The sequence below is a fragment of the Cryptomeria japonica genome, chromosome 4, assembly GCF_030272615.1.
Source record: "Cryptomeria japonica chromosome 4, Sugi_1.0, whole genome shotgun sequence".
In the NCBI taxonomy this organism is placed as follows: Eukaryota; Viridiplantae; Streptophyta; class Pinopsida; order Cupressales; family Cupressaceae; genus Cryptomeria; species Cryptomeria japonica.
The window spans coordinates 668669150-668694965 of record NC_081408.1 but is presented as its reverse complement, the minus strand read 5'-3'; the positions used below and the strand labels follow the sequence as shown (position 1 = coordinate 668694965).

Genomic DNA, 25816 nt, shown 5'->3' with positions numbered 1-25816 from the left:
AAAAATTTTAACTCTAGCAAGGCCACACAAATCAATATGAATAAGATCAAGAACATCATTTGATTTATCTTGTATACTCCTAAAAGAGGTTCTGACATGTTTACCCATTTGACATTCTTTACATACCGGATTATAGGGCTTCATAATCTTATGTATATCTCTAACAACCTTAGTTGAACTGATCTTTACAATGCAATCAAAATTCACATGACACAACCATTTATGCCTTAACCAACTCTCATCAATCTTTGTAATCAAACATGTCTTCTCACTGGAGTTCAAATAAAATATGTTACCTTTTCTCTATGTATTGGTTGCAATCTCCAAGCCAAATCTTTAATGATTTTGCATTTTCCATCCTTGAACTGTAACTGAAATCCCTTATCTACCAATCGTCCTACACTCAAAAGATTATACTTCAAACCTTCAACATAATAAACATTGTCAGTATTGTTCTTACCATCCAATGATATAGTTCCTTTTCCCTTGATCATACATGCCTTGTCATCTCCAAATCTAACTAGTCCACCATCAATTTCTTTTCTTTTTTATCGATAACAGGTATTTCAGCTACTCTGCAACATTCAAACTTTAGGACAATGGGGTCTCGCCCCTACAAAAATCATTTTTTTTATGACTGGAGCTATGAACCAGTGGGGTCACAAAGGGGGACCCCATCCCCATGGTGAACATGTCTGAAGCATTAACGCTTCCAATTTTTGTCTCCTACAGCTTATCAAACCGTCACGCCATAGATCTCCTTATATCTCCCTTCTCCTTATCTCTCCACAAGACTCCTTATGCCTCCATCCTTATCTCTCCAATTGCCTTATATCTCTCGCTCCTTATCTCTCCAATCGCCTTATATCTCTCGCTCCTTATCTCTCCAATTGCCTTATATCCCCCTCTCCTTATCTCTCCATAGCCAACTCCTTATCGCTCCACAACCAACTCCTTATCACTCAACTGCAACTCCTTATCACTTTGCATCAATGGCCTCCCTTATCACTCCGCTGGCCAATAGCAGGGCTAAGTCATGGTGCCTAACAGTAATGCCCGTGCTCCTGTGCGGGGAGTACAGCCTACCCTTCGTCTGCCACCATCGCGAAAGCCTGCAAGAGGTTCAAACCAATGACCTCCGCATTTCGGGGCTCGTGACATTACCGTCATGCTTCGGGGTGAACCCCATCCACCATCAATTTCTTGCAACGATAGAAACTTCCCTTTATCTCCAATCATATGATGTGACCAACCACTGTCAATTACCCATTCATCCTTATCCTCAATTTTAGCAACAAGTTCCTTCTCCTCAGGTACATTCTCTTCCAGTGTCAGATCATCTTCCTTGATAGGCAAGAATACCCATTCCTTCTCATTGCCGGTTCCACTAGCAGAATCTTTTGTCGGTTCATCATCTGAATCAGTAATGTCTTCTTCATCCGCTATGTAGCATGATTTGTCTCTATTTTTTTTAATCTATACTTGTTCTGATATCCAGGGGTTAGGCTTGAATGATCTCTTAACTCTTTCTTCAAATCTTGAATTCCTTTCAGGACATCTAGATGCAAAATGACCAATCTTATTACACGCAAACCATTTAAAAGGTGCTTTTCCTTCATACTTACTTCCCACCGGTCATTTCGGTAGTCTTCTAGCAAATAGTGCTTCAAGTTGCTCAAACTCATCATCTTCTCTCTTCGTATCTTCTAATTCTTTTGCATATAAAGCTCTCCAGTCTTGCTTACCAGTTGTAGATGTAGATGCATGAAAAGCAGGTTTAGTCTTCACAGCTCCAGAAGGTCCAAATTCCTCAAGCTCAAAAGCAGATAGTTTCCCAACCAAAGTATCTTTGTTGACAAATGCATTAGCCATTGTTCTCAACTCATTAATAGCAGTAGCCTTCATTTTGTAAACCGGTGGTAGGGCTCTCAAGACTTTAAGAATAATTTCATCTTCGCTCAGAGTTCCACCACAACATTGAATTCCCATAACAATCTCATTTACCCTTTCCATGAATGCAGTAATCCTTTCATCTTCCATCTTCAGGTTTTCATATCTCACTCGGTAACCATCAAGTTTAGCAATCTTCACTGTAGGGTCACCTTCATTAAGAGTCTGCAACTTATCCCATTTGGCCTTTCCAAATGATTTGTCGGTTAATCCCATTATTTGTTGATCAGAAAGTGCACACAAGAGGGCTTCTCTTGCTCCATTCTCAAGCTCCTTGTCCAGGTTTACTGGAGGAGGATTTCCAGATCTCGGATTAAAGGGTGTGACACCATTCTGTGTGATCTCCCAGATCTCCTTGCCAAGACATCTCAGATGAGTTTCCATCTGAATCTTCCATACAGTATAATTTGTTCCTTCAAGCCTCAGTATATCCCTTCGAAAGATAGCTTCAGAAGAACTGGATGAACTTGAAATGTTAGTCGCCATAGGATCTTCCTCAAGCGGTTAAGCAAGTTGTAGAGAGGACCAAAGCTCTGATACCAATTGTTAGACAGTTCAGATAACCAGAAGACAACTGAGAGGGGGGTGAATTAGTTATCACACATTCCAGGAAGCATTAGCAATTTAAAACAACAATACTGGAACCCAAAACAATAATACCAGAATAGCAGTTAATCCAATTAAGCGTAAACAATAATCACAGAATAAAAGCCATCCACACAACACCAAGATTTGTACATGGAAACCCAGTAAAGGGAAAAACCACAGTGGGAAGCCTACCCACAGTCAGATAATACTTCTACAATAAGTATGTGAATTTACAATGAAGGGGCCTGCACTTGCAAGAAGGCCAACAACTTAGAGCACACCGCTCATCACAAAAGGAGTCTCATTGACTACATACAAATCCAGACTACAATCCAGAGAAGTGTTGAACTACAAAAGATAGCATCTCTTATGCTTGAGTATAGTTCCGATTAAGCTCAATACCGGAGGACTAAATCCTCTTACAAACCCAATTCGATCTCCAATGATCGACCAACTCCTTTGTCTGGATGATATTATATTATTCGCACATAAGATTCCTTGACCATGACCTCTTACAATAACCATGATGATCTACAATGAGATCTTACATCTTATTTATACAAACCCTCGACCATAAACAATCAGGTCGGCCACCAGACAATAAACCAATTACATAATTACAAACTATGTCAGTCTTAGACTAAAAAAAATAATATCCAACACATAAGACATCCGGGAAATACAACAATAGGTCCTATCCACATGTTACATCAATGTCGATCCATAACTTAGATCAACCGAGACCAAGTATAGGTCCACACGCTTCAGTAATGATCTCCAAATGTCAAGTCTCAAATATGATCACCAACAACATCCTGAAACTCCATCAGAAGCTGCACCAACACCAATTATGCAATGCATCAAAGATCTCCACCAAAAAGCTTTGTTGGTGAAACCCTTGCCAGAACCAGAAACCAATCTTCTGAGTAAGCAGAATAGCATCCAATCACCAGACCAAAACCAATTGACCAAATAAGGGTATAAGCATTATGAACAAGTCAATTCCATCACCAGATTATATCGGAGTCAGCCGGATCATGTTGGATCCACGTTAACCAAAAACTACTCAACCTATCGGGACCAGAAGGGTGTTGGTAAAGCATCCTGACAGCTAGTGTTGACATTAATGCAACACATAATCAATTCTACTAAATGGCCAATGCACACGACTCAAGGAGGGCTTGTTCCAAAATCTCCTTGTGGACAGGGGAGGTCTTGAGGAGCTCAAGGATGGAGATCTGTGTGGGGGTCTTCCCAAGATGGTCAAGGAGATCATATCGGTGGGTGGATGACATGGGGGGCGGGTTCAGCGGAGGAGGGACTCCTTGGACAGTTACTCTCCCTCAGCGAGTAGTTACATTGCAGTCATTTTGAGAGTGGGAAGCGGAAGGTGTGGCTCCTTGAATGACTATCTTAGCAGGGTTAGGTCTTGTTACTGGTTGAGACGAGGCAGGATCACCTTGGACAGTGATCCTAGGTCTGCTTTGGGAAGGGGGAGGGTTAGCTCCTTGGACAGTGATGACATTGACATGGTTATCTGCAGGCTCAATGTGACCCACTAAAAATTCAAAGCCCGTTATATGATTGGTGTAATCATAGTTCACGATATTAGATGATGAGCCCTTGCCTTTGTCATACTTTAGGAAAGGTTCTTGGTACATCTTGAGTTTGTTATTGTTATTACCAGGTTTTGTTGTCGCTACTTCAATATCACCCTTATCATGTGAGGTCTTGTATGTAGATCTTTAGCTTCATACACTTTCGTGTATCATGCCCATTGATATGATGATATTCACAATACTCATTCTCATTGTACCACCTAGGCTTGGGTTGATTAGGATCAAATAGGCGAGTTATTGGAAAAATGACCGCACCCGCTTGGACAAGATTTTGGAACACAACCGCAATGGGCTCAGCAAGAGGTGTATACTCTCTTGGAGTCCTATTGTTGGATCGAGGTGGTCGGCCTTGAACTGAAACATTGTTGGGAGGCTTTTGAGATTAATTTTAATTGTTTTGATGAGTATTGAATTGGCGATTAGTGGTGGTGGGATTTGGAGGAGCGGCCACAGTTTGAACCCGCTTTGCATCAGTAACACCATCGTTGACTACATTCTTGTTCTTAGACCAAAATTTTGGTTTGTCATTGTGGTAAGACGAGGAATTATGACTTGATTTTTTATAATGATTTAGGGTACCTTCCTCTAACAAGACACGTTCAAGGGCTAGGCCCTTGTCAGTCAACTTTTGGAAATACTTTATGCATTGAGATGTCAAGGGTCTTGATAGTTCGGGCACCAAATTTTTCTGAAATAATTCAATTTGATGTTGTTTTGGCATATGCCATTGGAATTTCTTGATAAGGTGTCACCACCTTTGCAAGAAGTTAGTGAAAGTTTCTCCAGGCCTTTGTTTCGTGTTACAAAGGTCCATCATAGAAACATCATTGACAATGTTATAAGCATAGTGGGTCACGAACTTTTCTACTAAGTCCGGGAAGGAGGTGATAGAACCTCAAGGCAAAGACGAGAACCATGCAAGAGCGTCTCCCATGAGACTCTTAGGGAAGAGCCTACGAAGATATAAATCGCTATAGGAGACTTCTTGACATAAGATATGAAACTCACAGACATGGTCTTGGGGTTCCCCTTGGTACTCATACTTTGTGAACTTAGGCAGATCTCAAACCTTGGTGGGTAAGGTGCGACAGATATCGACGGGTCATAAGGACAAGGATAGAATTCCTCAAATGAATAAGGTTTTCTCTTATTAGTACCTTCCTTCATGTTCTTCATGATGTTTTTCATGTCCTAGATTTCCTTGATGATATCTTGTTGTGGATTTTGGACATGATAGATTGTGCTTGCCCCTAATATTGGGTGGGTCATGGAAGGTGCACCACCACCACTAATGTATTGATATGATGAAGAGGTGAGGATGTGAGATGTGATGACTGATGCCATGGAGAATTGAGTGAAAATTGGTTGCGACCCGCGAATTGTTGTGATAGGAGAAAGCAAAGGATGGATGAAATTAGTGGCATTGTTGAGAGGAATGAAGGATTGTGGAATAGAGACATATGGTCAGGCAGAAGAAGATGGCATAGAATCATGTTGGAGAATAGATGAGATCAGATTGGATATTGGCATGGATGCTACGAAGGAAGAAGGTGCGATGGAGACCACGAGGATGAATACCTTGGGCGCTATTGATTGGGGTTGTATGATAGGCGGGGGCGCGATTGGTTGAGGTTGAAGAATAGGTGTGATGATGTGAGCAGGAGCAAGGTCTCTTTGTGGTTGTTGATCAAGAATGGCTCTATCAAAATCAGGGGGAAGGTGAGCTCCATTTTCAATAAGAGTCTTTAGATGACCACTAGGATTATGTCGGATGAATTTCTCCATCATTTCTTGATTGTAATAGTCTTCTAGGAATGTTTACACTTCCGAAGAGAGGTCATCTTGGGTGTCGGGTTGCGCACTTTGTGTAAGATCTTATGTAGAGCCTTGATATAGGACACTAATGTCTGGCATGTCCTATTGTTGTTCGGCCATCTTTTTCTTTTGGGATCGAGTTGTGACCATACAAGAATAACCTTAGGAAGATTGATTGGAAGAAAAGGGCTTGGTGAAAGGACTTTAGCAAAAATTTTGGATTTTGGATTGAACTTGGATTTGATGAAATTGGATAGATTGATTGATGGGGTCCTTGGATTAGGACATGAGTTTGAATAGGATTTGCACCTTAGTCCTTGGATGAGGATTTTAGGTGGGAGATGTTGATGAAACCACAAGCAAGGTAATGACCAAGTTGGGTAAAATTTATACCTTAAGATGATGATCAAAGTCTCTTTTCTACTAAGGATTGACTAATGATCCAAAGAAAAAATAAAGACGTAGGATAAGAGTCTTGATCGACCCAAAGGATGAGGCAAAGGTACTTGGGGAGGATTATTTCCCAAGTACAAAGGCCAAATGATTAATTGATTAAGGATGAGGTCTAAATAGAACTTCACAAGGCATAAAAACTTAGCGTGAGATTGATTTGATTGAAGGATGATTGATTAACACAATTGATTGAAGATTGATTTGATCAAAGATGATTGATTAAAGATTGATTGATGTGCTAAGTCCTTAGAAAAGGTTGATGATGAAAGATCAAAGAAGGGTGATAGTGATGACTAGATTATCCTTGATATGGAAGTGACTCAATAAGTGATAGGTTCGGATGGCAAATTGTATGAAGGTATGCGACCACCCTGATTTTGATGATAGTTGGTATTGAAAGACAAGTCAGGTCCTTGGTGTAAAGCTCGAAATCTTAGTTCATCACGTGCATCAAACTCATTGCTATGACCATGGATATAATCGTGATATCGATGCAAAAAGGTCCTATATGTGAGCAAGAGTTTGCGGTTGGTATACCAGAACTTTCGGCATCTAATGAGTTGTGCTTGTGTGAGATTCTTCTTCTTGATTGGACAATGAATTGACTGCTTAGGATGCTTGTACAACTTAGGCTTATGAAACATGAGGTGAGAAAAATTCCGACATAGTTTGACTTGTTGGAAGATTTGGACTTAAGTGTGACTTGGACTTGATTAAGGTTAGTTCAAAATCGAACTAGGATATGACTAGGACCAAACTAGGACATGACTTGGGTATGGCTAGGACATGATGTGGGGATGACTGGGGACTATGACTTGGACTAGACTCGACTTGGATTAGGATGTGATAAAAGGTTGACTTGGACTTGGACTTGGACTATGATGATTAGGATGTTAACTTGGATACACTAATTCTACTCTTGGCAAGAAGACATAGCAAACACATTTGCCATGGACTCAAATAGAGACATCAAGCACAACATGCTATTCTAGAAAGTTGGTTGAGGAGGAAAACCTTTGCTTGCTGACTCAAGTACACACCCAATAGCTAATCAGATTACAGTCGCTGAGTCTCACGCAATGGATTCTCAACATCGTATTAACTGACTCAAAATGCTAATGGGGGCATGATATGGCAAGTCTCTTGGGGGAGTTACTATCTCCCTTGCACAAAGATTATCCACCTTTTGGAGGTGAACCGGGTGGCTTCTATTCCTAGGGCTCTTAGTAAGGATTTCCATTCGAAGACTACCCCTTGTAGTCGTGCAAGCACGATTGAGACATGTAGCCCTACAAAGTACCAAGCAAGATGTAGTCACGCAAGCGTGCTTGAGACCTAAAGGCCCTACAAAATGCCCAATATGAGAGTGAACACTCAAATAACTCTGTCCTCCAAGATTTTCATCCCAAAAGGCCTATTTGTTATAGTGAGTTGGAATGCTTGGGTTTTAGCCATACTCACTTGGGTCGTCCCCCTCTCATGAAATCGGGAGGGCGGGCCCACTAAGGGTTAAAAACATACATACACTAGGAAATTTTTGAGGGTTTGGATTTCTGATTGTCTATATAGACAAGAGCATACTCTCCTACATCTACACTTTCCCCAAACACGTAATACACATTGTTCTTTTACCCAATCAGAATAAGTTCCTAGGAAAATGATTAAAAAGACAATGTTTGCATGTATCTCCTTAGGCAACCTGCAAAACAGCGGATTAGTAGTCTAAAATATGTCTTGGACTGCTTGGATAAAACCTGCAAAACTCAAAAATCTGATTAACGGACAAAATTCTGCAGAAACAATGTTCACGCTATTATGCAGACAATCACGTTGAAGCGCCTGCATAGGCGCTGGAACGCCTGTGTACGCATTGCAGTAGGGTCAGAGAGCAGAAAATAAAAAATGCAGAAAATAATAAAAAAAAAGTTATGCATGTAAGCGATCGCTCTTTTCTCCCATCGGTCGCGTCAAAGCGTGTGTGCTCGTGCCAAAGCAGAAAAACAGGTTAATGGGGTTAGCACAAATTTGAAGTTTCAAATTTTGAAAAATAGGCGGGATTCTGACAGAGTGCCTGCACTATTCACAGAACGCTCGCGCCAAAGTGACGTTTTCTAAAAAAAATTAAGACTAGATTAAAGATTAACTAATTTTTATTTTATTTTTTAAACTTTGTACTTTTTATGTGTTTTTCAATAATTAGCTAAAGAACAAAAAAAACTAAGTGTGTAAAAACAATAACAAGGAATCAAATGGAAAAGGGGTGAAATCGGACATGATGTTCCTGTCGCACTCGCATGGATCGACAATCCTGCGAAAAGGGCGAGTTAAAAAATTCAAATTTAATTCCGCACCAAAGACCTTGTCGCTCGCACTGAACCTAAAGTGCTCGCATCGAATTGCAGTCGCTCACGCTATTCTGACACCTGCGACTAAAAACTTGCAAAAAACTTCACAAAACGTTAAATTAGGGATGTGGGTCCCACCAGGCGTGCCGAAATGAAGCAAGGGGAAAATTAGAGAGGAGGCATATAATTAATCTAAGCATAAATTAACATGAAATCAAACAAACTTAATAAAAACCATTATACCTCCATATATCTCCTCGTGTTCCTCAGATTGAGCGTGATGAGGTTGAAATAGCGTCCTTCTCCAACCTGATTGGATTTTCTCTTGGATTGTATTTGGTTGGCTCTCCAAATGTGCACAATATGATTGATGAGAGGATGAGATAGATGGATAAATTACTAAGTGATGGATTGCTATGGTTTTGGCTATAGCTTGGATGCTTGGATGATGATTTGAACTCAAATGGGCAGCATAAACTTACTTGATTTGGAGATGGAGAATGAAGAAGTGGAGTCTCCAATTTATAGAAGGAGAGAGAAAATGGAGGGCTAGGATTCATTGAAGATGGAGGGTCAAGATTGCATGTGAGCCCACACATGGATCAAGAGGAGTTGACAAGACAAGTGTGGAGTCCAAGAGATATTCCATAAAGACATTTATTGTCTCTACACTCCTCAAGGTTCATTGAGAAGGCTTCCCGATGCACCTAGTAAAGACAAAAGAAATAAAATATTCCTTGGGTGATGAGGAGAAGGAATTAAAAATTCTCTAAAAGGAGGAGCATGGGGATTGGAGGAATAGAAAGGAATTAAAAATTTCTTGGGTGAAGGGATACCTAAAGGAATGTGAGACTTTGACCTAGGAAAAGAGCATTAAAGGAAGGTAGTTGGATTGAAGATGCATAGAGAGATTTGATGATGCAAGAGCATCCCTAGTTCACAACAATCTTCCATCAACCAAAAAATATTTCCTTTTCTGTTTGTTTTCTGTTTGCAGTTTCAGTTTTCCTTTCTGTGTGTCTCGGTTTTGGCTCACCGGTTCCTGTGGAGTTGGATTCTACTTGAAGACTTGATCACCCTGCTTGCTTTCTAACCGCATCTCATTTGGATCACTTTTCAAGAAGATATCGCTACTGGTTTCCTTAATAGTTTCTTGTTACCGGTTGCCTGAGACCTATTCTAGTGATCTACTGGAACCCATTCCGAAGCTTGCAAAGCCTTGGACGTTGATCTCGATGTTGCTTGGTGTGTGGCCAACCTTCTGTGTTTCATCCTTTGGATTTTCCAGAGGAATCTCTTGGTGGAGGCCGACCTTGTTCATTTGGCATTGCTTCGGGTTTTGATCCTTTTTGGGCCGACAGGATCCTTTGGATCGATATATATATATATATATATATATATATATATATATATATATATATTTGTAAGCATGCTTTAGAATGTAATCAATCAGAGAATCAAGGAGTATCATATAGATAGACTGTGCCTAGAAGATAGATCTTTCAATTCAAGGTCCCGGTGTGACCTATTCTACCAGGCCTGTGTGCCGGTATGTTGTAACCCGGTTGTTACCAGTTGGATGTAATTAACTTTCATGCAATAAAACTATCTGTTATGCATTACCTCCATCATATCTGTGTGATTCCGTTGTGTTTACTCTTGCTGACTGGTTTGGATTGATCTCCTTGAGGTCTCTCATCGTCGATGACTACACCATATGAGGAGGTCATTTATGGAAAGTGGTTGAGTGAGGGGACAAGGAGTTGACTTTGTGACTATTCATGAGGATTAACCACTAGCAACCCAATAGGAGAGAGATTAGAAAAATGATTAGGTGGGATTAGGGCAAGTGGGGTTTGGACTAGGAGAGAGAATGAGTGGAGACAATTAAAAATTAGAAAATAATGGTAAGTGGGATTAGGAGAGCTTTTAATTAATTAACGGGGAGATTTGAGAAGAATTAATTTTGGATACCTTAGAAGAATTGAGGAGAATTGATTTATTAAATAAATCAATTATTGAACCATAATGACAATATTAATTAAATTAATACTGAAGAGAACAAATATTAACATAGTTAAATAAATTAATTATGTGAGAAAATTAAATCAATTAAAATAATTAATTTAAGTGTCTACCTGAATGAATATTAGGATTTGTGAGGATTGATTATTATAATATATAAGACTACTATTGAAAATATTATTGCCTGATGTTATGGTGTTTTTATTCTACAGTATAATATTTTACTGGATTACATTTCAATCTTTCATTTAAGTCTCACAGATCATCTTCATTATGAGACCATCCAAGATTTCGTAAAACTGTTGTCAGGAAGTTGGTTGACTGTGGATGCCAATACTCATCCGATTGTTATTTAAATGTTGACTGCTCAACTTCTTGGGATGTAGGGCTCTGTATGATTGAAATATTACCTGAAACATTAAATAGTATAATCCAAATTCTGGGATGTCTGGCTTTGTATGATTGAAATTATGCTTGATACATAAAATAGTATAATCCAAATTTTGGGACGTATGGATCTGTATGATTGACATCATGCTTGATACATAAAATAATATTATCCAAATTTTGAATTGATCAAAACAAGATTTCTGTGACTGATTTCAGGTCATGGAACTTAAGAAATGTTCATAATTAGGATCAAATTAGTTTCGTCATTTTCTTTAATATAGTGAATTGCATGAATCATGTAATTGCAGATTATATATATAAGTGTTAGCTAACATTTCAAAACGGTTTTATAACTTTTTCTGATCTGGTTAACCTAATCATTGACCTAGAAATCTGCTCTGAAAAGATCAGTTCTAGGCTCATTAAAATGTCAATGACTTCTAACAATCATACAGAGAATCATTTCCAGACTGAGAAGGAGGAGAACAGGTAAATGCTGGTGAATTAAACTGGTATTTTTTACTCTCGTCTTAGGCCCTTTACCTAACAAGAAATAACAATCCCCCATAGGTAGTAAAAATCAACCATATACCATAATAGAATGGAGCAAAAAGAGCAATTGGAAAATGCTTATATAAAATGAACACAGAACAATAGAAAGTAGAGAATCTCCTTTGACCCCACCATTGGTTTTATCAACTTTAATAATATGGCAAAAATAATATGAAAATTGCTTTGCCATCAAAAAAAGATAAGATAAGATATTATATGTGAAAAATTAATAATAGTTGTTGTGATATCCCATTATATCTATTGTAGATGATAAGTATTGATTTTATGTTAGTATATGCACACCTTGTTGAAATACTAATGGAGAACAAACAAAATTTCAACTCTATTAATTATTCAATTGAAATGACATTGACAATTGCAGATGGCAAGTATTGATTTTATGTTAGCATTGCACACTTTGTTGAAATATCAATAAAGAACAAAAATTTCAACTCTTTAATTATCCAATTGAAATGACATTGACAACTAATTAAAATATAGATTTCTATCTAGTGACAATACTCTTAATTAATACGTTTTATTTCAAGCTTCCTAATATCTCTAACATAAGCAATGACATCAATGCTCGCCTATAGTGTGATCTAGTCCTATAATTCTATGATTTTGCTTTCGCATTTAGAGCTATCAAGATCTAACCTAAAGAACAAGCTCCTCAACCTCCCCAATCTTGACATAACCTCTTCTAATTCAAGTATCAGATTTGGTTGCATCTTCCAAATCAAACAAATCTTGCTCTTACTCCAAATTTATTACATTCCATTTAACAAATACATTTTAGTCCAATGCTCAAAGTTTATAACATATTAATTTGATTTGATGAAATATTTTAACAAATGACATGAAAAAAGACATCCATTTTTAATTGACAAGAAATTGTAAAATAAATAATTATAAACAAATTTTCACGTGTATAAAAAATAAAAAATGTCTTAACAACAATTACTGTTATTCTATTCTCAAATAAGTCCAATGACAAAACTAATAATAACAATTATTTTAATAGATGCAATGAGTGCTAAGTGGACCTTTCATTCTCATGAGAGATGGGTTCTTGTGAACCACTACTAGTGAAACATGGGTCAATGAGTTTGACATAAAAACTACACTGTTGAACCCTGATAGCAATATCATAATTATTTTAATAATTATTCTGACTTCAATTCCAAACTATCCCTATTAAGTAAAGAGTTTTTGTAGGCAACGCAATTTCCCAATTAAAAAAATAAAAAAAACTTGCAATAAAAGTAGCGCAAGTGGTCTTACATACGTGTATTTCTCCTTTGCAATTATTTTTATATACTTTTTCGAAGCTATTGACACAGACAGCAAGAAAAATGACTGGTGCGGAGCACACACAGGATAAGTCATTATTCCAGGAATTGTAAGAAATAAAATTCTGTCCGAATTTTTTAGTTGAAGAATTACTGTGCAATGCCTTTCTAAATAATTTTTGACAATATTCTTATTATATATGAACATTTAAGTATTGGTGCTCAACTCGGAGCTCTTGTCCTGTGATACAGCTTTGTGAGAGCAGCCCATTCATCATCAGGATCATTTCTTTGCAGGTTTCATAGATGCCCACTTTTTTCATTCTGTCTTATACAATTTGATAAGAAAGTATGAATTTGTTGTCTGGCTTTTGTGTGCAATATGAATTTGGTCTCTTACTTTATCGAAGCTATTGACACAGACAGCATGAAAAATGACTGGTGCAGAGCACACAGAGGATAAGTCATTATTCCAGGAATTGTAAAAAATAAAATTCTGTCTGATTTTTTTAGTTGAAGAATTACTGTGCAATGCCTTTCTAAATACTTTTTGACAATATTCTTATTATATATGAAAATTTAAGTATTGGTGCTCAACTCGGAGCTCTTGTCCTGCGATACAGCTTTGTGAGAGCAGCCCAATCATCATTAGGGTCATTTCTTTGCAGGTTTCATAGATGCCCACTTTTTTCATTCTGTCTTATACAATTTGATAAGAAAGTATGAATTTGTTGTCTGGCTTTTGTGTGCAATATGAATTTGGTCTCTTACTTTATCGAAGCTATTGACACAGACAGCATGAAAAATGACTGGCACAGAGGATAAGTCATTATTCCAGGAATTGTAAAAAATAAAATTTTGTCTGATTTTTTTAGTTGAAGAATTACTGTGCAATGCCTTTCTAAATACTTTTTGACAATATTCTTATTATATATGAAAATTTAAGTATTGGTGCTCAACTCGGAGCTCTTATCCTGTGATACAGCTTTGTGAGAGCAGCCCATTCATCATTAGGGTCATTTCTTTGCAGGTTTCATAGATGCCCACTTTTTTCATTCTGTCTTATACAATTTGATAAGAAAGTATGAATTTGTTGTCTGGCTTTTGTGTGCAATATGAATTTGGTCTCTGTAATTATTGATTTGTGTAAAGCTGGATCTTTAGGGGTTTGGAAGTAGCATATCTTAATGGGTGCTCAATTGTAGAGTCAAATTCAGATCCTTGGAAGCATATTGATTGACTGAAACAGATTGTTGTTCAGCTGAAATGAGTCAAATAATTCAGCCCTGTATTTTTTTGCAGGCAGTTGAATCTTCTTTGCTGTTTTTTGGGGTTTGCATTTGATGTTTTTATTCCATTGCAAGTCTGGGAAATGGCTATCTAGTCATCAAGATGCACCATGGCATTGATGGTTAGATGTTACATACTGAAGTTTTGACTTCTCATCAATAAGAAATGTTATTAAATTCATTTGAGGCATGATGTTGTAAAGGATCCTCGATGATGAGAAGTCAAAACTTTAATGTAACATACAGCCATCAATGCCATGGTGCATCTCTATGGCTTGATAGTCATCAATGACTACTTCGTAATAAAAGAAAACTAGAATTGGGTCTTTGGTAATGATTGTTTCAGGTCAGAGTAACATTTGGGATAAGAGCACTGTTTGTGTTCATAATAAGAAATATTCAGTTTGCAGATGGGTTCAGGTGTGCTGTTGGTTATTCCTCATAAGAGCACTGTTTGTGCTCATAATAAGAAATATTCAGTTTGCAGTTGGGTTCAAGTGTGTTGTTGGTTTTCTTGTGAGGAATAAAAATATTGTTTTAGAATGCTTTCTGAGTATTTGAGGGTAATGCCCAGGTCGGGAGGCTTGTGAGTTTTTTTTTATGGCTTTTGATTAAAGATGTTCGGAAGAAAAAGTAGTTCAGTAAAGTTGTATAATAGAAGTAATGTATATAGAATCTGAAGTAAAAAACAGTACTAGAAAATACACAAACTGTTCATGATACAATAACAAAACATTTATTTAATCTTTAAGCATATATAGATTGCATGAAAAATGGTCATGAAACCTTTAAAAAAAAAACCCAACATTCAATTTCTTTTTTCAGATTATGCAATTTTCTGGTCATTAATCCATGAATACAAATCACTAATCTTCATAGAAATAAAACAGAGAAAATATACAGACTACTTCCAGTCATGTTAATTCCCCTAATAGAAAAATTCTCCAGAACAGAGCTTTATCTTTGGGCTTTCTAATAAATGTGGGGTAGAATTTGAACGCTGAGCCCGAGCACCACCAATTCAATTATAGAAAAAGACCAGATGGGCCAAAAAAAAAAAATGAAATTGATGTTTGGCTCGTATGGCAGGAATACCTCTGTTATTCTTATGATAACATGCAAAATTATTTCTTTTTTAAAACTGCAGGAATTGGTTAGCGCTCTTTAGGTAAACTTTCATCCTTAAGTACCATGTGGACTGAGGAGATACTGGACCATGTAACCTCATGTTTACCACACAAACTGTCACCAATCAAACCAGACCCCAACCTCAAAAATATCTCTTTAACTTGAAAGTATTTCACCTTACTTTTAACCTGAAAGAATCCCATGTGTAACATAAACATGTTTCTGCAAATGAGGACGACTGTAAGTCTTTGTCTATGGCCTCTGCTCTTGTTCAGGTTGGATTTGCTTTTCTCGTTCTCTCTGTAGAGATTGCTTTAGCAGGATGATTTTAAGAGCGTCGATGTTGACTATTTTCTTTTCCTCTTGTAAACGCAAAAAGCAAACGAAGATGCCGGATAAAATTTGGCAGAATGCTCTTATTGTCGCTATTTGTTTGAGAAATTCTGGAAGCTTTAGCATTCATTACTAGCAAAACCTAGGACTCTGCACTATATTTCATACTCGTTATTGTAAAGATGAACAACCTTAGGATTGCTAGATTCTTGATTTTATATTTTTAATTAAGTTATCTGTAGTCAGATTGTGGTTATTCGGATTCTTAATTAAGTTATATTATCATTATATTTTTATTAAGGAATGTAGATTGTTCTAGGAGTTATGATTAGATATTTAAGTCAATCTGAGTGACATCTGAGATATAAGCAGGGTATATATAGGAATTTGTGGTTAGCTTATTATAATCAGATTGTGAATTAAGTTTTTTGGAGAGACAATTGGAGGTTTGGCTGCTGGAAGTGACTCAATATTATCAAATCATTGCAGCATATTTCATATTATAGAGTTTTATTATCATTATATTCTTTTTTACGTACATAGATTGTTTTAAGTGTTATGATTATATATAAGTCAATTTGAGTGACATCTACGATATAACTAGTGTATATATAGAAACTTGTGATTAGTTTATTATTATCAGATTGTGAATTGTGTTCTTTTGAGGAGAAATTTGGAGATTTGGCCCCCTTAAGTGTTTCAATATTATCAAACGATTGAATCATATTTCATATTATATTTTTTTATTGGACAATTTATTTCATTCTAGATCTAAGATGACTGGTAGATAAGTAGATTATTCATGAAAAACTCAAGACTGGAATGTTTTGGAATCAATAGCTGTCAAACCTTCTTTCAGATTCTCTAGATTTAAGAAGAGTATTCAAAAAAGGAGTTTAGTCAAGAATAACTTTTGAATGAAGGAAAAAAGGGGAGGTGGTTGTTTCATGTTCTTTAGAACGTTTTGGTTTCAAATCGTTCTGATTCAGTTGTTTTCTTTTTAAATTTTTAGTATTTTTGGCCATTGTTTACTGATGTAATGCAGCATTAGTGATACTAATTCTTTGTTGTCGCTCTTTATTATTTTGTTGAATTTTATCTTTTTATCTCTCATTTTGTAAAAGAACTCAGACCGTTTCAAAAATCACATCTATTAATAATAATAATAATAATCAAACAAATATCTATAAATTTTTTAATTTATGTTCGTCAAATTTGAACAGATACTAAAAACATTGTATCTCTTTCTATCCATCATTGAAGATTGCCTTGCTTTCTTAACATGCCAGAAAGATTTGTGAATTTCTTTATTACCTTTAGGATCACGATTTTTTATTTTGCTGGTTTTTGTTTGCCATGTATTGAAAGGAAGAAGGTTAATTCCAATATTGCTTGGAGCTAATTGAAGGATTTTGTTACTTCCTGTCCTGTCCATGGCTTCATGTAGCCTTTCGTTCTCAAAATATGAACATTCTGCCAAGATTGCTGTATTTCCTTTGAAGGGCAATGTATATTTTAACGGTTTCCATTTTCTCGCGAGAGGAAATGCCAAATCACTTTTCCCTGCTTCAGCACGAGTTCTCTATTTACATTGTATGGCTACGTGGATCGAAATTGAGACTGGTTTTCAGTCTTTATTGCAACGATTTTTTATAAAGATAACTATTTTGTTTGTGCAGTTCTCCATGTCAGGAAACGTCATATACCACGAGTCCTATTACAGGGGGCCAGGCTATCCTCCAAAATGTGACGTCTGTGACCAATACGTAAGTTTAAATTCCTTTGAACAGTTTCACTCTTATAAATGCTATGATTTTTCCTCTCTATAAAGAGCTGGGATGTGGTGAAAACTTGAAACATTATCACTATTCAGATTTTCCAGCTTTGATTCCGGTTGGAGTTTTAAAGTTGATTTGACAGATTTTATGTCTGCGTCCAGTTTTTGTTTTGAAGGTTCTAGGGTTTCTTTCTGTTTATGGACGGTTTATGATTCTTCATTCTCAACCATATATAAAATTGAAATTTTAGGATCTCAGTTTGCTCTATTTGCTATCTAATGAACTTGATTATCTTGATTTGGAAATTTTAGCTTCATTTTAGTATATGAGATGATAAAGAGTGGTTCTTTATTCAAATTATTCTTGTATGATCTTGAATTGGAAATTTGCTGTCTTCCAGATTGGTTTCATGTCTGAAATACATCATGACAGCTCTTCTTCTTAGTCGTGGTTACTTAGATATTCGTTTTACTTAAATGATTTAATAATTGCCTTCCAGATCCCAGCAAATGCAGCTGGCCTAATTGTGTACAGAGTTCATCCTTTTTGGGAGCAGAAATACTGCCCTGAACATGAACGCGATAACACGCCTCGCTGTTGTAGTTGTGACCGCATGGAGGTGAGGAAGCATTAAATACTTTTGGCACAGTTGCATCTTTTGTTATTGAAATCTGCATTTATTTAGTGAAACATTTTACAAGATTAAAACCTAATTGGGAAGTAAGACTTGGTTATCCACCTGCATATAGTTGAATTAACTAACATCCTGTTTTGCTCTGGTCTGTCCATCAATTTTCCACCCTAGCTCATTAATCAATCAAAACTTATTAGGAAATTGAAAAACATTAGCATTGATAGTGTTCCTTTTCTTTCTATATCATCAACATCAAACCCATTATAGCTTTTTGTTCACAAACTCTTTATTCAGCACCAGAGGTGCCTGCCAAATTTCACATCTTCTGACATTACATACCCATATTCTCATTCAATGTTTCAGTATATACTATATATCACTGGCCTGACTATCATCTTGCAAGAACTTGAATTTGAGATGCTTGCATTGTGAGTAATGAAGGAAACCTTGATTAAAAATATTAATCCTAACCTGTTGTCACTACAAATGCCAGGTTCTCATAACTGTTTTTGTAAATGGGTTCCTATTAGTTAGTACAGATGTTTCTTCTTTGAGTCACTTCTTAAATTGATAAAGGATTGTTAGTTCGTTGCAATTTGTTATTGGAACTTATTTCTCCTTAGATGTTGTTGATCTGTTGAATTTGATTGTACTTTTGGTGTCTCTGCATCATATTTATCAAATCTGAAATTGTCTGCTTTGCTCTGGTATTTTCAATTTGTAAGTTTTTTTAATGATTCTTTTTTCAAACAAAAAAAAATTGACCTCCTAAAGGAATTGAATTTTTTGAACCTGGTAACTATGATCTGTCATTCACCTGCCTAGGTCAGTAAAATTTTGCCAAGGTCATGATTGGAGGAACTTCATCTTATAGCCTTATGAGCTATCTTGTCTTAGAAAATCATACCAAGCATGTTTATTTTATTTCATTTACTCAGTGATTTTTTTGTTCCACGTATTGTTCATCATACCATTTTTGCCTCACAAGTCACAAGTGCTCCTTAATCAGTGGGCGGTTTCCATGTCAGTTGCCAGTATCTTGTTGCAGAACTGCAGGGTTGAGTTCAATTGGGAAAAATGCATGCATTCGGAAATGATGTAGATTTCTGGGTTAACCAATCATCAATTATCCAAAGATTTTGTGGCTATGGTCGTGCATGGTCCTGCCTAACATATTTTCCAGATATGGCAAAATGAAATTGTATTCAAGTACATTAAGAGTCTATCAATTGAATTTAGTTTCATAAAATTACTACACAGATTTCCAAGCTTTTAGTGGTGTATACACAGTTCAACTTGTGATTCATGTGTGTGCTTTCAGCCAAGGAATGTACAGTACATTTCATTAGAGGATGGTCGGAAACTATGTCTTGAGTGCTTGGATTCTGCAATTATGGATACACATGAATGTCAGCCACTTTACTTTGAAATCAGGGACTTTTATGAAGGGATGAATATGAGAATAAATCAGCAAATCCCTATGTTGCTTGTTGAGCGGCAAGCATTGAATGAAGCGATGGAAGCAGAAAAGGATGTAAGCTCCTTCATATATTCAACCCTATTTTGGCTGCTAGTTAATTTAAATGAAGCAGATGTCTTTTTATAGTGCCATTTTCTTTTTATTGTGGGTACAGGTAAATCACATGCCAGAAACTAGAGGATTGTGCTTGTCAGAGGAGCAAATTGTCAGCACCGTAAGAATTTCACGCAGACATTTCAGAATCAAATTAACCGGGAGGGCATTGATTCCTTTTCTACTAAAATTTTAACAAAATGGTATGATGACTTATTTTCTATTATTTATGGCTAGATTTTAAGAAGGCCAAGGATTGGAGGGAATCGTATTTTCGACCTATTTACTGTAGCCCGACAGCTGACTCGAACAAGCGAAGTCACAGCCATTCTCGTACTGTATGGTCTTCCTAGGTAAAGATGGTAAAGCCAGCCTCCAGTTTTTATTTTCATTAATTTTCTGATTCAGCACATATTAAAGTTATTGAGCCCAATTTTGCTCTTATCAAGCTATACTTAACCTCTATCCCTCCCGACCCCCCAGCCAATCTCTTTTTATCTCAATTCAGTATGAGAAAAGCCACTATATTTAGTAACAGTGATATTGGAATATTTCAGCGTTTTCACTTCCATCTTTTTCATTTTCTCTAATAACGGCCATCTTGCTGACATGCAGATTATTAACAGGTTCAATTCTGGCTCATGAGTTGATGCATGGATGGCTGCGTCTCAATGGTATTATCTCTTTGCCTCTCTACTCTCTAGTATCTGGCGACCATGTTTTGTCTGAGTTTTAGCACTGTCTTTCTCTCTTCTGTGAAGGAAAATATTCAAAATGCACGCAAGGTACCTGATTATGTGCATGCATATCCTCAAGCCCAATGGTTGTTGCATTGGTTTATTATCCATGAAATCATTACCGTTCTTGAAGGGCACCTTAAGTGACCAGATGATTATTAGGAAATGCAGGGTATTTTGTAAACTCAAAGTTCAGTGAATCTACCCCAGCTCTTGGATCTGTGAGTCAAATACTGACAATGTGATGGTAGATAACCCCCTGCTTGCAAATACTTTCTTCATCTTCCTCTTTATCTCTTATTCTCTCTCTTTACCAATGTGAAATCAGTAAAATCACAGATTTAGCATTTGGGGGTTTATATTAGTGTGGGAGCCTTGAGTTCATTAACATTTTTGAAGGATCCCTTTAGTGAACAGTTCATTATTAAGAAATTTAGGGTATTTTAGTGGGTCGGAATTCAGTAAATCCACCCTAGCTCTCAGTTCTTTGAGTCAAATAATACAATGCGATGGTAGATGCCCTCCTGCCTGCAAATACCTTCATCTCTCTCTTTCTCTCCTCCTTTCTCTATCTTCATCTTTCTCTCTTTTCCGATGTGAAATCAGCAAAGTAACAAGTTCTGGGTTTAGGTGTTTATATCATGTGAGAGCCTTGAAATTATGACCATTTTTTAAGGCTCCATTTGTTGACCTGTTGACTATCAAGAAATTTAGTGTATTTCATAAGATCAGAGTTCAGTAAATCTACCCTAGCTCTTGCTTCGTTGGGTCAAATACTGACAATGTGAGAGATGCCCTCCTACCTACAAATACCGTTTTCATCTTCCTCTTTCTTCATCTTCATCAGCATAGTGACAGATTAACAGTTTACTGGTTTGTATGGGCCCTGTTGGGCTTCCTTTTAGAGTTTTCATTAGTCTTTTAAAAAAAATATAAAAAAAGTATTTTTAACAGTTAGAATGCTCCTGCACATTGGGATGGAGGGATGTCAACAAATGTTTCGAGGATGTCTCGACTTCTCTAACTGCAGTTAATAGAGCAGGGAAAGTCACCAAAGACATTTCAATGGTCAAAAATGACCCAGGGATGTCCTTGGTTTTTATTTTTGCAGCTTATGGAAGGAGTGTTTTGTCCCTCTCCCCCTAGGCAGGAGGTATCTTACTGGATTTCTACTGGGGACCTGTTACCACGGAATGTTGGTTCTTTCTGGTATGGTAGAATGTGAACAAGGGGCATAAGTTAAAAGAGTCCCCTATTTTTAAGTTGCAAGTCTTTCTGGAAAATTGAAGAAGATAAAAAGAAAAGTACCCAAGCAATTGCACGTTGCAATACTTTGCAAAATAAGTCTGCTCCTCATTAGAATTTGATTGCTCAAATAATGGACTGGGATATGATGGATTCAAACCCTGTTTTAATAGGCTTTATTTACAGCTATGGTGTTTGATTTCTTGAATTTTCAGGCTTATCATTTGTGTTTGTGAAACTGTATCTCTTGTATAATACCTAGAATGGCAAGAGCTTTCTTTTCAGCATGGTGGATGAGAAATAATGGATATTGTATTTTGAGTGGAAAGAAGAAGAAAGAGGGATGATTAGGTTTTACTAGATGAAAAGCACGATTTATCTACTGAGAGAACTTTGGAAAAAAATTATGAGCTAACCATGCAAAATGGGGTATTACTGAAAAGGATTTCAGGTTTGAGGTGGACTAGGTAGGTATCTGCTTATCGACAAAATATGTACAGGGGATAAATAAATGAATAGATAATATGGAAATCACTAAACGGGGAGACAAGATCCAGATGCAACCTTACAGAAGAGGATTTCAGGGGTGAAAGATAGACCAGAGAAAGTGGTCAGCTCGATATATTGAGTTAAGTCAACTATAAACCAGGAAAACTGATTTTTCCGAAATGTTATTCAAATATTAATCAGAGTGATGAGGCTTCAACTAACGAAATCAGCGTGATAATTCTGGCAACCTATTCACGGCTGTTAAATACAAGTAGAATGTTTAATTATCCATCAACCTTAGAGATGTTAATAGTGTTTGAAAAATTAAGATATTTGTATTCCTATAAAAATTTCGCACTTCTCAGATTATTGCTAGGTTTCCTTAGAGCTTTATCCTAAAACATCAAAGCTGATGAACATTCAGACAGCATTTGGACAATCATTCAGATTTGAGTCAGTGCTTGCATCATAATTATTTTATTTAGTCTTGATATTGCTTCTGTATTTTGCATTTGGAATTCATAAATGTTGAGGCTGCAAAAGGTACATTGCAACATTAGGTTCCAAACTCCTATGAGTTTGATGCATTTTCGTTTTGAAGCTTTGACAGTAGAATATGGAAATTCTTTTCTTATTGTAAATTTGCGGCATGTTTTCCATGAAAAGGATTTTGTCTTATGTAGCAGTTACTACATAAAGTAAAGTGGGGTTTGTGCAATCATTAGCAACAGAAGTTAACACATATATAAAATTTATGCCTCAAAGTACCATGGATCCATCTAAACTGCATTGTTTTGTTTCCTTCAGAATGATGTAATGGTTGAGCGAAAAAGATAAGGGTCCGAGCTGATGACATTAGAGTCTATTTCAGACATCCTCTGAATGTCTGCTGATGTCAGCCCATTTTCTGATGTACTTTAATGAATTGCTAAAATCACCATTCTAAACAGTGGCATTGATGCCGGTTGATATCACCCCTGATTTTATGCCCTTCCCCTAAATACATCTTGCTGGCATTAGCATTTCCTCCTGATGTCCTGGTGATGTCGACCATCCCTTACTTGATGTCCTTCTGACAATGTCCTGTTAATGTTAGAAATCTTTGGCCCTCTGCTGACTTCAATTTGGCTGATGTAGGATTCTTAGATTTCTCAGAATTCATGCCAACTGAAATTGATGTTTGAAAGCTAGAAATGGCTCTCAAGACCTTGATGTTCTCTTTCTGAGATTGGGTCCCAACTTGAGTTCTCCTTATTCTTGAATTTCAGATAGGTTCTCCCAGGATTGTATGGATGCTGGAATTCAAAGATCCTATGGAATTTGATCCAGAGACTAGAGAGATTCATTGTAAATTTGGAGATTGTCAGCGCTAAACTTTCTCAAAGGGCGTGCAAATTCCTTGCTTTGTTTCTAGTTTCTACAAGGTAAAATGCCCTCGGAGGCATAATAGAAGAAACTCAAGGGTTTGGAAAGGTTCTTTCAAACTGCAAATTCTCTTGTTATCACCACTTAATGACCTGGTCTTCTTGAAATTTTGATTTAGTATTTGTGTCACCATCTCAACCTCTGGGTTGATCATATATAGACCAAAAATTTGATCTCATCCTTAGATGAACCATCTTACTAATCTCTCGTTCACATAACACCCTGCTGCTTCATCTAGCAATTGAGTGGGTTTTTAATCTGCCTGCTCATCAGTTTGGACTTCATAGTAGTGAAGAATGGCATCCACCCTTTTGGTGGATATAACTCTAGGTTATTGACTTGTCTTCCGGAATAATCACACAGTTGTACTGAACTAACCAGAAATTAAAACTTGAGACTCAAAAATTACTAATCATTGATTGGTCAAGGGCAATGTAAAATTAAAAAAAATTCAAATTCACAACAGCACACCCACAGGTGTATGTTGGATGTACAGTATGTCTTCTGGAAAACAGTAGTAAACCATTTAGGTATACCGATCTTAACTAACCAAATCTTACATAGCTTTGAATAATATGTAAGCCGTTTAACACATTTACTTCATTTATTCTAAGCCAGGTTATTGCAACAGAAAGCTTCACAATTATTTTATCAAAATTGATACCTACAATCATTATTATATGTTTTTAAGATTGTTGTTTCTTCTTTATTTAGCCATATCAGTTCACGTTTGTATACCATGTAACAATGCTTGTAAGGAATGCTCTATATTTTTTCCCAAAATACCTCATTTTTGGTGTGCGACATCTCTTGCAGGTTTCCGTAAACTCCCCCCTGACGTTGAGGAGGGTATTTGCCAGGTGCTCGCCCATATGTGGCTTGAAGCAGAAGTCGTGGCGGGATCAAGTAGAAATGGAGCATCATCATCATCGGGATCCTCCTCCTCTTCCTCTTCAAAAAAGGGAGTCAGATCAGCATTTGAGAAAAAACTCGGGGATTATTTTGTGTATCAAATTGCAATGGACCCCTCACCAGCTTATGGCGAAGGGTTTAGGGCTGGTTATGCAGCCATGCTTCAATATGGTTTACGGCGTACTTTGGATCACATTCGATTAACAGGCAATTTTCCCTAAGATTTCATAATTCAAGTGTAGCTTATTGTGGATACTATATGCTGCTTCTCAAGTAGTGACTATTGTTATCATTCCGATTAATAATATGAAATATGGTGTATTAGTTCTATAAATATGCTCTTCCAAACCACCATTCAGATCTAAATTTAGCTAAGTAATGTGGATGTCAACAACAGCTGCCCCGCTGTTAATCTGCCTATTATGCTTTTTCTTGATAGCTTCGAATTTTTTTTGAACACTTAGGAATACAGTCTTTTGAAAGGAGGCATAATGCAGCATCTGAAAGAAAAGAAAGGTGCTTCTTGTGATCCTAGCAGCAAAGTATTTGAACTTTTAAATAAAAATTCTGATGTGATTTGTCTGTGTTTTTGCAAATGGAACTGGCCACCTCTTAAAATTCTACAACATTACAAGAAAGGTTTCATTACTTTTCATTACTCTTTTCTTACTGGATTCTTTATACATTTATAGCAAATCATACATGTGGGTGCTAATAGTTTGAATTAACAAAAAGGTTCTCTTCTTTCATCTTTTTGGTTGTCCATACTGTCTCACATTATTTTGATTTGAGGAGTCTATGTTGAGAATTAATGTATCTCAATATTCATAATGCTTAATATTTATAATACTTTTTTATAATTATTTGGTATTTATATTATTGAATATTTTCTGTACATACTTCATATTGTAGTGTGATGCTTACGGAGACATCAAAAGCATCACACTATAGAATAATCTAGATAGCATATCACACTATAGATATAACAGAGGGCTCTGATTACTTCAATGGTCTTGCATTGTCTTAGATAGCATATCAACCGTAGATGCTGAACATGTTATGTTAATATCTTGACAGATGGTTCTTGGTATAGTCTTTTTAGTGAAGGGGTTGTTGAGAAGTTGGGGGAGCTCATCATCATCTTGTAAAAAAGGACTAAATTGCAAAAGTTGAAGATAGAGAGATTGATTCTCCCATAAGCTATTTGATGTTTAAGATCATGAATGTTGAAAGATTTTATTTCT

The 25816-nt window shown here is 36.6% G+C and overlaps 1 protein-coding gene across 1 annotated transcript; it reads left to right on the top strand.

Moving 5' to 3' along the window:
• The first annotated feature begins 992 nt into the window (after positions 1-992).
• On the top strand, positions 993-24906 carry LOC131061819 (protein DA1-related 1). Its single transcript, XM_059219392.1, has 11 exons — positions 993-1178; positions 13081-13139; positions 13236-13326; positions 14015-14059; positions 17459-17545; positions 18057-18176; positions 19513-19725; positions 19826-19885; positions 20002-20117; positions 20380-20438; positions 24477-24906. The coding sequence occupies exons 1-11, from the start codon at positions 993-995 to the stop codon at positions 24791-24793; spliced, it is 1353 nt and encodes a 450-aa protein (XP_059075375.1). The 3' UTR covers positions 24794-24906.
• Positions 24907-25816: the final 910 nt, after the last annotated feature.

Excerpts from the sequence above, each read along its gene's own strand:
- LOC131061819 (XM_059219392.1), top strand. The coding sequence starts at position 993 with ATGGCCTCCCTTATCACTCCGCTGGCCAATAGCAGGGCTAAGTCATGG. Across the intron at positions 13,140-13,235 it reads AAGTCATTATTCCAGGAATT|ATTTAAGTATTGGTGCTCAA; the intron begins GTAAGAAATAAA and ends TTATATATGAAC. Across the intron at positions 19,886-20,001 it reads AGGAGCAAATTGTCAGCACC|ATTTTAAGAAGGCCAAGGAT; the intron begins GTAAGAATTTCA and ends ATTTATGGCTAG.